This window comes from Argiope bruennichi, chromosome 6 (assembly GCF_947563725.1).
Source record: "Argiope bruennichi chromosome 6, qqArgBrue1.1, whole genome shotgun sequence".
Taxonomy (NCBI): domain Eukaryota; kingdom Metazoa; phylum Arthropoda; class Arachnida; order Araneae; family Araneidae; genus Argiope; species Argiope bruennichi.
Window position 1 is genome coordinate 116,253,519 of NC_079156.1, and position 13,890 is coordinate 116,267,408.

Below are 13,890 nucleotides of genomic sequence, written 5' to 3' on the forward strand. Positions count from 1 at the left end.
CAATGAACCAGTGTAAACCGGAACGCAGAACGAGCGAGTCGCACTCTGCTTTTCTGGTAAGTCTCTGATCTTTACTTTGCTGTTTTTTTTAAAAAGAAGCATTTTACTTACATTCTAAATATTTTGAAAGATTAATCAATTCAGAACAGTTTGCGAAATGTACTTATTATTTGGCAATCGATGAATATTGCGTCACAAAAAGAACGTGTTGAACGTTGAAAATAGATAATCCCAAATAAAACACCAAGCGTAAAATTAAAATGAAAGTATGTCTTAGATCTTTTTAATCATCCGGAATTTAGTCTTTATTCTCAGATTTATTTTCAATTTGAATGGAAAATTCAGGATATTAATTATAAGCAACTCCTTCATATAAAAAAGAATTACAAGCATTTGACCAAAAATAATCAAAATAATCAAATTCAATTATTATTGAACTCTATGATTAATACAAATAAATATTGCCACTCTGCTAAACCTTAATTCACATAATTTAGTGATAATATTTTTAAAGAGTGGAATGTTTGATTTTTTTAAAATTTCAGTTAATTAAAAATTGTAAAAGCTTTGGTGTTTTTCGTTGATATCTTTTGGAAGGATTATAAAACAAACACGATTTTTCACTATCTTAAAAAAAAAAAAAAAAAACTATAATTTTAGTAATATGAATTTTTTTGCTATTTTTTATTAGTTTTTTAATATAAAATGATATTTACATTATTAAAGATGCAATATTTGAATAAACATATTTTTTTTGCATTGCAAAGACATTTAATCTCTTCTCATCTTCCATTTTTGAAATTTAAGGAATAAAAATTCTGTTCATTTTCGCATTCTCTGGCAGTGTTTTTATAAGTTTATTCTTTCTTTATTTATTGTTTCAATTTTTTTATAATATATTGACAAAATCTTCTAAGATATTTAAAAAGTGATATGCTGAAAGATTACATTGTTTATTCTTCAGTTTTCTTATCACCATGTTTTAATTATCCTAATATGCAACTTGACTTGCACATATAATACAAGTAAAACGCAAACTGTTATTTTGTATATTTCATGTAAGAAATTTAAATTATCGTCTTAGACAGTGTGCAATTTGATGATAGATAAGGCATATTCGTTTCCAAGCAAATATGAAGTCTTTTGATTTGACTCCGTCAGGGAAACTGATATATGCCATAAACAGAATCCATGTAATGCTTCTAAAATAGTAGAGCTAGAATGAATTTAAAGTTTAAAAATCTTCGCTGAAAAAAAATCATGATGTTATGAAATTAAATATAACCAATATTGTCGAAGAAATTAAAGCTAGATAGGTTAAAGAAAAGTATACAAAAATTTGAATTTATATATTTCGGTTTTCTCTATACATATAAAGGGACTTGGTATACCCAATCAACCGCGATACTTTTGTTTTTTATTTCCCTCTGTTAGATTCTGGAATTCAAAAATTTCCCAGATTTCCCGGAAAAATTTTCTGGAAGTGCCCCGTATTTGAATTAAATGGCCCGAAGTGTTCCGTTTTATACGTGTTAGTAGATAGTTCATGTTATAAAACTATTAACTTGATATCACATATTGAAATGATAGCTTTTAAAGAATTCTTAATAAACTTACTTCTGAAACTTCTTGCTTAATAAACTTATATTTATTAAGTAAGGTATCCTTAACTTGACCTTTATAAAAAAAACAGCCTGAAGAAAAACTAGTAAAATTAGTAGCAAATTATTTTATGTTTATTTGATTCTTTCTACTTCTTCTCTTCTTTCATTTTGGAACTAAGTAGCTAGCGACTTGTGTCGTGTTCTCGGTCTCCAAAGCAGACGATTTATTTAATAAACCGTATCACTTAAACTAAATAAAACTGAGTTATAAACGAAAACAAATGTTCGCAATTAAATAATATAGAAGAGAAGTGTTTTTAAAACTCTAAGCCTCGATTCTAACTGAGACAATAAAAATATCGAACGAATTTATGTGTTTGAATTTTAAAATTATTATGTAATAAGAATGACCCAAGAAACAATCTTAATTTAAATCAACTTTTATAAAACTTTGCAAATAAATGCATAAAGCTAGTTTTTACTTGTATATCATTAATTGTTTCTTTATTTTTCCCCCATTAATCCGTAGTTATCCTTGGATATTTCTTTTGGTTTTAAGAAAATTTTGAAAGACGCAGGAAAAGAAAACAAGAAGGTAGGTCTTTTTTAAATCCTCTATTTGTCTTATATTACTCCTTTTGGATCGAAACAATTGTGTTCTAAATAACTTCGTTTCAAAGACATTTCACCATATTTAGAAATATTTGAATAAATAATTTTAATGAGGAAACATTTTGGTCCTCTCTCTCTCTCTCTCTCTCATTTAAAAATAAAAAAATAAAATTGAAACAATTGAAACACACACACACACACATATATATATATATATATATATATATATATATATATATATATATATATATATATATACAAAAGTATTAGAATCAAGTTAATAGGAAAAACAAAAACCAAATAAAAATTAAACCAAAAAAAATTATTAAAAAATATTAAAAAAGAATCCGGGAAAAAGGAAAGGGAAGGAATAAGGAAAAAGAAATAAAGGAAATTAAAATAAAATTGAATACTGATTTTGACAGATCTAAAGAACGTGGGATTTATTTTAGTAAAACATTAAAAAATGAAATAAAAAATTTAAAAGAAAAATTTGTCATTACAGTAATAGATAAATCAGCAAATAATTTCTGTTTAATTTGTAAATATTATTATAAAGAACTTTTAATTAATGAATATAACTCTAATGCAACTTATATGTTAAAGAACACCGGGAAAAAGGAATTAGATAAAAGAATGCTAGCTTTCGCAAAAAAAACCAAAACTAAGACTTGCTCTCTTAACTATCCTTATTTATTCCCAACAGTTAAATTTCATAAAAATCCATTAAAATTCAGATTCGTAACCTGTAGCACTGGTAGTTATAATTACTATACGGGTAAACATTTCTTTAAATACTTAAAAATTATCCTGGACAAAATAAAAAATGAAGACAACTTTATTATTTCTAGTAACAAAGAAGTATTGGATTTTCTTAAAGATAACAACATTAATAAACTTAATACTTTTGATTTCGAAAATTTATACACTAATCTACCTCATGAAAAATAATTAAAGGTCTGCACTTTTATATATGACGAATATTTAAATGAAAATATCATTCCTAAAAATAACTGGCTTGAGTTATGTAATTTTAATATTACTGAAAATTACGTGTTTAATGGTATTAATTTTTATAAACAAGTCAAGGGCATTCCAATGGGGACAGCTTTCTCAAGTGCTTTAGCTAATATTTTCCTGCATTACTATGAGAAAAAAATAATTAAATATAATTTAATAAACGGGTGGAGATATATTGATGACCTACTTTTGATTAACTTCGACAATACTAATATTATTACTAATTGCTATCCAAAAGATTTAATTCTAAAAGATACAAATATAAATCAACTTGAGGCTACCTTTCTAGATTTAAAAATCGAAATTGCTAATGATAAAACAATAGTTGGTATATACGATAAAAGGGATGATTTCAACTTTAAAATAACAAAACTATGTAACTACCATTCCAATCTAAACTCTAAAATTTTCAAAAATCTTATTTTCTCACAAGTTAACAGGATCAAAAGGGTTTGCAATAATAAAAATTCTTATATTGAAGCATCAAATATCCTCCTTAAAAATTTAATTAAAAATGATTTTCCTAGAAATTACTGTAATGTCAATTTTTTAATTAAACAAGGTATGGTTTGGGATTAATCTTTTGGCTTAAATAAAAATAGAAATTTACTTGCATATTGGATCACTCAATAGATGGCGCTGGGTGCCTACCTCTGTTTACATAATTTACCGTTAACTTTCAAAAACAGGAAATCACAATCGATTGCTTAAAGTTTCGTTCACTGTTGGATGGTATGTCTTGGCCTTTTCGTTTTTAATTTTAATTTTAATGCTGTTTTTGTTTTTATTGTTATTGTTTTTATTGTATTTTTACTTTGTGGTTTTTTTCTAATTTGTTATTTTGTATTTCCTTTCTGTTAAAATGGTATATCTCTTGAGCATAATTTCGGGGGATTTTCGGGTCACGAGGAATCATTATTAGACTTAATGTCTGTATGTCCTCACAGAAAAAATCCCTTTATTTGAATCCCTGCCTGAGGGTGACCCTTGAAAAAGTCTTCAGGCCGGATTCTTTTTTAATATTTTTTAATAATTTTTTTTGGTTTAATTTTTATTTGGTTTTTGTTTTTCCTATTAACTTGATTCTAATACTTTTGTATCAATTCATCTGTGTTTTAGAAGTAGCTGCAATTGCGCTCTCTAAATACTATGAAGTTCCTTTTTGGTTTTAGTTTAAATAGGTAATAAATTTTAGTTGCGATTTCGAAACTGTTTTGTTTCGTTTTCATTTTAGTTTCGTTTTCAAACTTTTTCTTACTTTAGATTGGTTACTATATATATATATATATATATATTACATTACACATGCATAAAAATCTACACTTATCGTTCGATGTTAAAGAAATTTGGTATTCTTGCTCTTCAAGTCAAAAGGAAGATCACTGCCATTTTTTCAAAACCAAAATGTAATAAAAATGTAAGGTTGTTTTGTGTTTCTCAGTGAAATCCATCAAAATTAAATTTCAGCTACTTTTATGCTACTTTTATCATTTCATTTCATCTTTTCACTTCTTGAAAACTCAATAAATTCCCTTTTAATGATGTCAGTTTTAATTTTGTAAAATTTTTTCTACAAAACCACGTCTTTTTAATACAGTATCTGTTAAGTCTTTATTGTTATAACGTAATCCACACCAATTTCATTTTCCATCAAACCATTCAATTGCGTGCCAATTCCCAATGTTAAAATAAAAATAAAAAATTGAATTTTTTGGGGCATTTTAACTTGGAGATAGGGCTTTTATTACCGCTTTTATTTTATAGTATGTACATTTTCTTAATCTGGAATCTGAAATTTATAGTAAACTGATACTAATAAATTCATATTATTCAATCTTACCAATAAATACTAAAAATTGAAATAAATATTTTCCATATTAAAGAATCGTAATTAAATTTCATGCAAAACTTGGAAAAAGTGGTGATGAAACAAATTTACGACAAGTTTTGCTTAAATATATCTAATATTTCCCCTGCCCCAAAAAGTTTTTGGCGAAAGACAGGCTCTAGACGATGATAAACATATAAGAAGACTTAGCTCATCAAGAAAAACTATGATTATTGATAAAATGTGTGCTTTCGTGGAAAACCATAATTGTGCTTCACAAATAACGATGGAAATATTTGAATATCAATACAGAAACTATTTAAATCGTCTTACATGAATAGTTGGGCAAAACAAAAATCTGTACTTAATTCATAATTACAAATCATTAGAAGAATAAGGAATTTTGACAAAAAGTAGTATCCTCGTGTTGAATCAACCACCGCATTCAGCTGATTTAGCACCTAGATACTTCTCTTAATTTCCAAAATTTAAAGTGGAGCTAAAAGGGTGTTATTTTGAAGACACTGTGACTACCCAAACAGTTTTGAAGCGTTCTTTTAGAAAGAGTTCCATAAAGTAAATCGAACATGTGATTTGATCCCTGTAATAAAACTCCTTGTTACAAGTAATTGTTAGAAAATACAATTACTTGTTATAATGTTATAATTTGTATAATACATAACATAATATAATTTATATAATAACATATAATTTATATAATGTATACTTGTTATAATTTAATGTTATAAACTCAGTCTTAAAAATTCTTTACACTGTTTGTACAAAAACTAAGTAATTAATCCGATCATCATGTGAATGCTCTTAAAGCGAAAGATGGCATGGTCTGTTTCTACCAAAGAAGTAGAAAGAGTTTTCTACCAAATCAAGTACTAAAAAGAGCAGGCTTTCTAAATTGGAAAACAAAGATGAATTAAAATTGAAAAGGAGGCATTAAAAATTTGAACATTAACACACATTTTCTCTTTTACAGATGATAATGTTTGTCGTTTCCTGAATTCTGAACGAAACCAAGTTCACCACTATGCTCTTGCAAATCCGAGCCTTTTGGCCGGTATTGTTACTGAGTCCATTTTGGATCGACGCTTCTGTGGGACAAAGTATGTAGGTTTCATTTTTTGTTTTATATTAGCATATTAAATCCACTACTACCACTTAATTGCTTCAATCTACATTTGGCCCTTTAGGACTCATCAAGTGCACTTCTGATGCAAGGAAGGAAATGTTCCTGACGAATATCCACTATGTAAGTGAACTTGGAAAAAACCGATTTTTCAAAAAGTCGGTTTTTGCATAAACCCTTTCATAAACGCAATGATGCAACTGAATAAAATTCGGTAGATGATTTTGCGGCTACAGTTGTAGTTTCATGTCAAATTTTAGTGTCAATCTATTGGCAAAAAGATGTCAAAATACATATTCTTGCAATAGATCTGGTAAAAATATTAGATTATGCCGACGATCAGTATTTCCCAACTATTATTCACTATTGACATTCAGTACATCCACAATTTAATCCTGAGGAAGCTGCAGAAGGCCTTTATTAGAAAGTATGCGGGAACGTTTCGTGGAGACCAATCCCACTGGCTTAAGTCGTTTCAGGATTTGCCTAGTGCAGTGCAAATGTCTGCAATCTTAAAAGAAGTCGGAATTTTTGATTATTCTATGACTTATCGGTTATGAAACTCTAAATGTTTCTCAATTGCCTATTTTACTGAGATATCGACAGTCTAAGCAGCATTGAGGGAAATTTACAATTTTATATGGATATTATTTAAGTCTAATAACGAATCATTCACTTATTCATTTCAAAACCACTATGATGAATGATTATTTTTGTTATAACTGATGCCTAATATCCTCCCGATATAAATGAAAAATTCCAATTAATCGCTGAACTTAATAATCATAATAGGTGTGTTTATTGAACAGGATTCATTAATCTTTGTCTTAATCCATTTTAGAGTCAATCTTTTATTTAAATGTTTATCCATTAAAAAAATAAACGCTTTTTTGTCCAACTAATGTACTTATTTTATTAATAATAGCAAAAAATGTTAAAAGGCTGTTAGCTGTTATTTCTTCCATTTTTTTTTATAAAAGAGACATTATTTAATTTTCTGCCTGAAACGAAGGAAGTAGTAATTTAGCAATTAGAAAAACAAACAAACAAACATACACATTCATTTTTATTATTAGAAGAGGTGATTGATGACTAGATATTTTGATGTTTTTGGAATGTTTAGTCTAAGAATGTTTAGTTTAGGAATGTTTAGTTAGGAATATTTAGTTAGAAAGTATATTTAGGAACTTTACAGTTCCTAAACATTTGTAACAGCTTCGATTCTTAAGTCACAGTGTATTTTGAGATGAGTACTCATAGACTGTCTAATAAATATGAATCAGAGAGTGAAAAAATTCGTTGTTTGCCGTTCGTATTGACTACCCAAAATCATAGAATTATAGACAGGCTATGATGATATGAGAGGGATTCGTATGCAGCAATAGTACCAAACCAAAATATTTTATTGACAGTGGTGATGAAAGAATATTTTTCATAGGATGTACTGCGAAGATCAACTAGTACCATATAAGAAGATAAAAGACCATGATCGCATTGCAAATCGAAAATATAATTGACATGGATTTCTAGCTTGTTTAGAAAGTGATGAGAATTCGTTTAAAGAAAGGTATAAAATAGTATAGTATTGCTTATTTTCATCATTTTCCTATATAGGCTCATTAGCATGAGGCGAGTGTACCATTTTGGGGTCATTTTTAGGAATACCCGTAGTTTCTTCTCTTAATATTTTATTTACTGTACAAAAATTTATTTAATAACTATTACTGAAGTATTGTATAAAAATATTTTTCAGTTGTTTTCGAGAACAATAGCAGACGTTCACCTGTTGCCAGCTGCGCGACTCCTGATAGAGAAAGAGGGAATTGCGTACGCTGGACACAATGTCTATCTCTGAGTCAAAGAATCAGCGGCTGGGATCAGTTGAGACCTTATTTGTGTGGTTTTGCTGGCACTGAGCCAAAAGTATGTTGCCCATCATCTCTGCAACCAGATAACTCTGGTTCTTCTAGAGAGAGAATTTCTCCAACAATGAACCATTCCAGAACTCCGATCCTCTCCATACCTAAGACCAAACCCGCTGGTTCCTCGGATATCAGCAATGAAAAGCCCATCTTCTTGCCAGATGGTAAGTTTCAAATTTATTTCGTTTTATAGCAGAGCTTTTGAAGCTGGGCTATGACCCGAAAGTTGGTTGCTTTGCCAAATGCTGTAATAACGAAATCGTTAATTGTTACTTCTTCCAATTATTATTTTTTTATGTAAAAAGAAAGTAGAAATTCTTTAAATTTCTGCCGCAATTCAAGAAAGTAGAAATTAAGTAATTAGAAAAAAAATGCACATACATTCATCTTTATTATTAGAAGAGATTATTGGTGACCAGATATTTTAGAATTTCATTTAAAGGGTATTTAATATCAAAGAGAATTTATAGATGTGAAATGACTTAAAATTTGCAAAACCTCCTTGTATGTAATATTTGATGTTAGATTACAATCATCTTAATGTTTTTATCCTCGTATAAGAAATGTACCGAGGGAAAGTATTTGAATTACTAGGAAATTCGAAATCGAGATTATGACAAATTTTAACATTTTAGACCTCCTTGAAACCTAAAAATATTTATCGAATTATGTTTGCCTGTGAATACGATAGTTCTAAAATGTTTTGAATGATGAAGAGGGAGTTTTGGCATGTGGTCTTTATTCCAAATTAAAAAAAATAACATATTTTGTGGAAGTTTGTATGCCTATCTGTCCAAACGCAAATGAACTTGACAATTACAAAACGATAAGTTCCAGATGAATACAATTTTATCATTTAAATTACAGATCTGTATAAACATTCTTTAACAAAATTTGCCAATGACTTGCCACATGCATGTAAACTGGGTATCTCAAAAGCGCAGAGATTAAAATAAATGAAATTTGACATATGTTTGACATTACTAGAGTTCTGTGTTAATATTGGATTCCATCTTTTGGATAAAGAGACAACAAAAATACATATTCATTTTCTTCTTTACGCTTTGAAACACAAAATGCTCATGTATGTAATTCCTCATAAAGTTTGCGATGCGGAGAAAATGGGGACGTTATAACACTTTAATTATTGAGATCATTCAAAATTGTATTCTTCTCTATCATTCCCAATCGTTTTTCACATATTTTTATTTAAGGCAAATTAAACAAAAATATTGTTAGATGTCATAATTCTTGGGAAAAAAACCACCCTTAACATTATCCCTACGTAAATATAACATCTTGAAAGTATAATCTACTCTTTGAAGCTTTTGTTTTTAAGAGTTACTGAAAGTCATTGAAAAGTCATGTTTTTGTAACAGCTGTCTTCCGGTTACTTGGAAAGGCATAGTGAAATCGGTTTGGCGAGATTCATTCGCTGCATGATAAAAATGCTTCAATAATCAATTTATTGAGCAGTGATAATCTATTGATGGAGGTACCTGAAGTGATGAACCCTATCTAGTCTATTTCCTTCAAATATTGTCACACAGTTAATAAGTTTAATACAATTTGAATGAAAACTTCGCAATTTATAACCATTCAAAAAATGTGAGAATTTAAGAAAAACTTTTACATCTTCTCGAATATACGTGCTATTTTAAAGAAAGATATAAAAGTGCTGCTCACATCAAAGAAAACCTTTGATGAAAATTGCAAATCATTATCAGCTTTATGTAAATAAGATGGACCGCTAAATGCCCTCTCCGTGATCTATTACAAAGGGTTTTATCTAATCGTTTACGAAGTTAAATTGTATATGCAACAAGGAATTAAAGCTTTCATTAAAGAGAATTTAAGAAAAACTTTTACATCTTCTCGAATATACGTGCTATTTTAAAGAAAGACATAAAAGTGCTGCTCACATCAAAGAAAACCTTTGATGAAAATTGCAAATCATTATCAGCTTTATGTAAATAAGATGGACCGCTAAATGCCCTCTCCGTGATCTATTACAAAGGGTTTTATCTAATCGTTTACGAAGTTAAATAGTATATGCAACAAGGAATTAAAGCTTTCATTAAAGAGAATTTAAGAAAAACTTTTACATCTTCTCGAATATACGTGCTATTTTAAAGAAAGACATAAAAGTGCTGCTCACATCAAAGAAAACCTTTGATGAAAATTGCAAATCATTATCAGCTTTATGTAAATAAGATGGACCGCTAAATGCCCTCTCCGTGATCTATTACAAAGGGTTTTATCTAATCGTTTACGAAGTTAAATTGTATATGCAACAAGGAATTAAAGCTTTCATTAAAGAACGCAAAGTAGTAAAAATAAAAATTAAAGGATTCTTTAATTTCTCACTTCACTTTCAAACTTCTTTTAGATTGTGGTTCGTCGATCTTTACTCATAATCGAGTAATCGGTGGTCAGAAGGCGGAAAGAGGAAGTTGGCCATGGATGGTAAGTAAAAGTTAAATTTTCAAATTACATTTTTATTTATGCTAAATGACAATAAAAAAATCTATACATTAAAGTTTGCCGTTACCACTTACTTCCCAGAAAAAACTGCTGAGGAATTCGTCTAGTCGTCATGTAAATTTCTAGTAGGGCATTACAGATGCTTCTTATACAGAATGCTTGCCTTTACTTGCTTTCAGCTGCAGTAAGAGATGATTAGGATGTCAATATGCTCCTCCATTTTTAAAAGTCTTCTTGTATTTTAATTACTTAACTGATCATATTATTCGTCTATTCGATTCAGTTATTACTGTTTAATGGGCAATCTGGTTGCTAAAAAGGAAAATAAGAATTCCACAGGTGGTGGAGGAAAAACTGCATAACTGATCTTGGAAAGAGGGGGAAGTGCTTTCTTTATTTCTGTGTTAGAATCTTAAAAGTAGAATATTTTATTCTTTCTTGTAGTCAGAGAAAGTTTTTATTACATCCAAGGCTGTAAATTGCATGATATAGAATCGAAGGACGCAACAAAGAAATTTTTATTTTCTCATATACAATGTATAAAGACCATACTGTGACCTCAAAAAAAATTCGTATTATATATTTATATATATTTGTGTGTGTGTATGTGTGTGTGTGTGTGTGTAATATCATTTGTTTGCAGCAGAAGGCAGGCTTGAAGACATGGAAGAGACTTAGTATTTTTAATTTCGTTTTATTCTCTTAGAACTAAGAAAGAAGGGACGAACAAATGATCACTAGTCTTATATAACATGGGATTTACGGCCACATGCCACATCAATACATGTGTCGACCTTGAGAAGGGCAACAGAAGTATCACTTTCACTCAATGCGTAGTACTGATGGCGCATCATTTTTACAAAGGAATTAATTAAAACCGAAAGTGGAATTGGATCACGAAATAAGACAATAATTCAATTCGAAACAAACCTGTCAAAGGTTGGCCATCTTTGCATACATGTAAACGCAATAAATCAAAAACAGACATTAAATCAATTAAATTTAATATGCTATCTAATGACTATAACTATAATTTCCTGCCATATTTTGATAATGATCGGTTGAAAAAAAAGATACATATTCGCACAATTCATAAAAGAATGCGAAATTCACCCTAAAATTCGACATTTCGCTCTATTTTTTGCCAGTGACAATCTAACCATTGGCAGTCTTACCCAAGGTCCCCAATTTGTGCGGGACGACGTGATAGAGATAAGATTATTATTGGAGAGTATGCAAGAACGTTTCAGCAAGACCACCCCTCTTTGATTTCATTAAACATGAAATGATGACAAACAATTAATTTGCATGATTATACTTTGTCTGATGTTTTTTTGCAGGCTGTAATTTTCGAGATTAAAAGAAGTGGCTCCAAGAGCTCTGAATGCGGTGGATCCTTAGTGACAGCAAGACATGTCATCACGGCCGCCCATTGCGTGGTGAAACGAAATACCATCACACCGTGAGTATCATTCTAGTTGACTTTGCATATTTTTTGTGTTAGACATAAAAGTTGCAACTCCACAGGTATAAAAGCAGTAACAAAATAAATGACAAATATTGTTGAAAATATATGTTAAAATATTTTTAAAAGTTACCTTTGTTGGCCATTTACTACATAATTAAATATTTTATATAACTTGGTCTAAATGGCTCCTTCAGCAAAATATTTTTCAGCTTTTTCATACATATATCATTCTCACAATTTTAGAAGCCTTACGTCTTTCTGTTTGTCTTGCTATGCCTTATTTTTTTCTCAGCTCTTCAAAAGTTTGGCCTTTAATTTCAAATTGGAATGATTAAATTTCTAATACCAAATTAAATTTCTAAATATGTTGTTTTTCAAAAAACATTTTTAGGAAAACAAACGTTTAAAAAAAATATGAGTAAAGAAAATAGAATTATTTCCACTCATGTGTTATGTATAATACAGAATATTTATAATTCCTGTAAAATCTAAAAGGATTATCGAATAAAAATTTTTCTGATTCATCAGAAAATTCCGTTTTTAAATTTGTTTTCAAAAGGATTTTTTCGATATAAATAATAATATTTCATTTCATTTTGATCAATAAATATTACTTTAAAAATTATGAAACCTAAATTTTATACAGTCCTTTGATTTTAAGAAATCATATGTGATAAAATAATTTTGACATTTATCACTAAAAGTTCTATTGGTCAAATGTCTTATTTAACTTTATAGGAGATACGACCTTTTGCCCTTTGAATGACGATATTTCTACAATAATATTCAAATGTTTCATTCTTGTTGCATAAATGCCACGTATTGGTAAAAAATCAATGTGCATGCATGTGTATTTTTCTGATATCAAGGAAATAGTTATAACAAAGTAATATCACTTTGATGCCTCTTCCAGAATTAATTTTTACATAACGATATTAAAAATGTTTTTCATGAAACATTATTCATATATTTCTCTCTTTTGGATAGCCTTGACCCTGATAGACTGATAGTCAGGTTGGGAGTTTATGACTTGAGCAATGATAACGATCCATATGCCAGTGATGTTTCTGTCGATGAAGTCCGAATTCACGAAAGGTACGATTCTCGAATTCGTGCCAACGATATTGCTGTCCTCCGTCTTAGCCAACCGGTACCATTCTCTAATAGCACCTCTCCAGTTTGCCTTCCTTACGATAGTCTACGGAATGAGGACCTCTCTGGAAAAAGCTCTACAGTCACTGGATTCGGACTGACGTCCGTCAGTAAGTTCATGCAGGTAGTTTATGACTGAATTAACTTTATTCAGAAGTAGATAATTATAGTTAACATTGGTAAAATTGATAGTTTTTGTGTGTGCCTATTCTGACATTTTAGGACGGTACAATAATTAGGTTTTGAAAAATTAAAGACCTATACAATCTCTAAATGAGGGTTTCATACATAAAGTTGTATACTTTTTTATTTCTAGAAATTAGGATTTTAAACGTTATAAATTTGGAAAATCCCGTAAAGGCTTACTTGGCAGTAATTTGTCCTTGTACAGTTTTGAAATAAAGGAGATTTCTTGGTTTTTTTTTTTTTTACTCTTTGTCTGTAAGCTATGCATATTAATTTATCAACTTATTAATTATTATCTAAAATTATTAATTTAAATCGGGTTTACTTGTACTCGAATAGAACAAGTGAAACCGGTAACTACGAAACTTAAAGATTTAAACAGATAAAATTTAATAACATTTAAAACGTAGATTCTTATCCAGTTTTGAAGCAAATATGTCAAAGTGTTGGCCGTATGTCGTCTTGCATATTGT

At 29.2% G+C, this 13,890-nt stretch overlaps 1 protein-coding gene across 1 annotated transcript in view; it reads left to right on the forward strand.

Annotated features, from left to right (window-relative positions):
- LOC129971923 (uncharacterized) overlaps positions 1-13,890 on the forward strand; it is a 42,814-nt gene continuing 28,924 nt past the window's right edge. Inside the window, exons 1-7 of the mRNA XM_056085900.1 lie at positions 1-56; positions 2,134-2,199; positions 6,056-6,182; positions 7,959-8,291; positions 10,517-10,593; positions 11,952-12,073; positions 13,067-13,341. Coding sequence (XP_055941875.1) covers positions 6,107-6,182; positions 7,959-8,291; positions 10,517-10,593; positions 11,952-12,073; positions 13,067-13,341 — 883 coding nt within the window. The 5' untranslated portion in view covers positions 1-56; positions 2,134-2,199; positions 6,056-6,106. The remainder of the gene's footprint in view (positions 57-2,133; positions 2,200-6,055; positions 6,183-7,958; positions 8,292-10,516; positions 10,594-11,951; positions 12,074-13,066; positions 13,342-13,890) is intronic.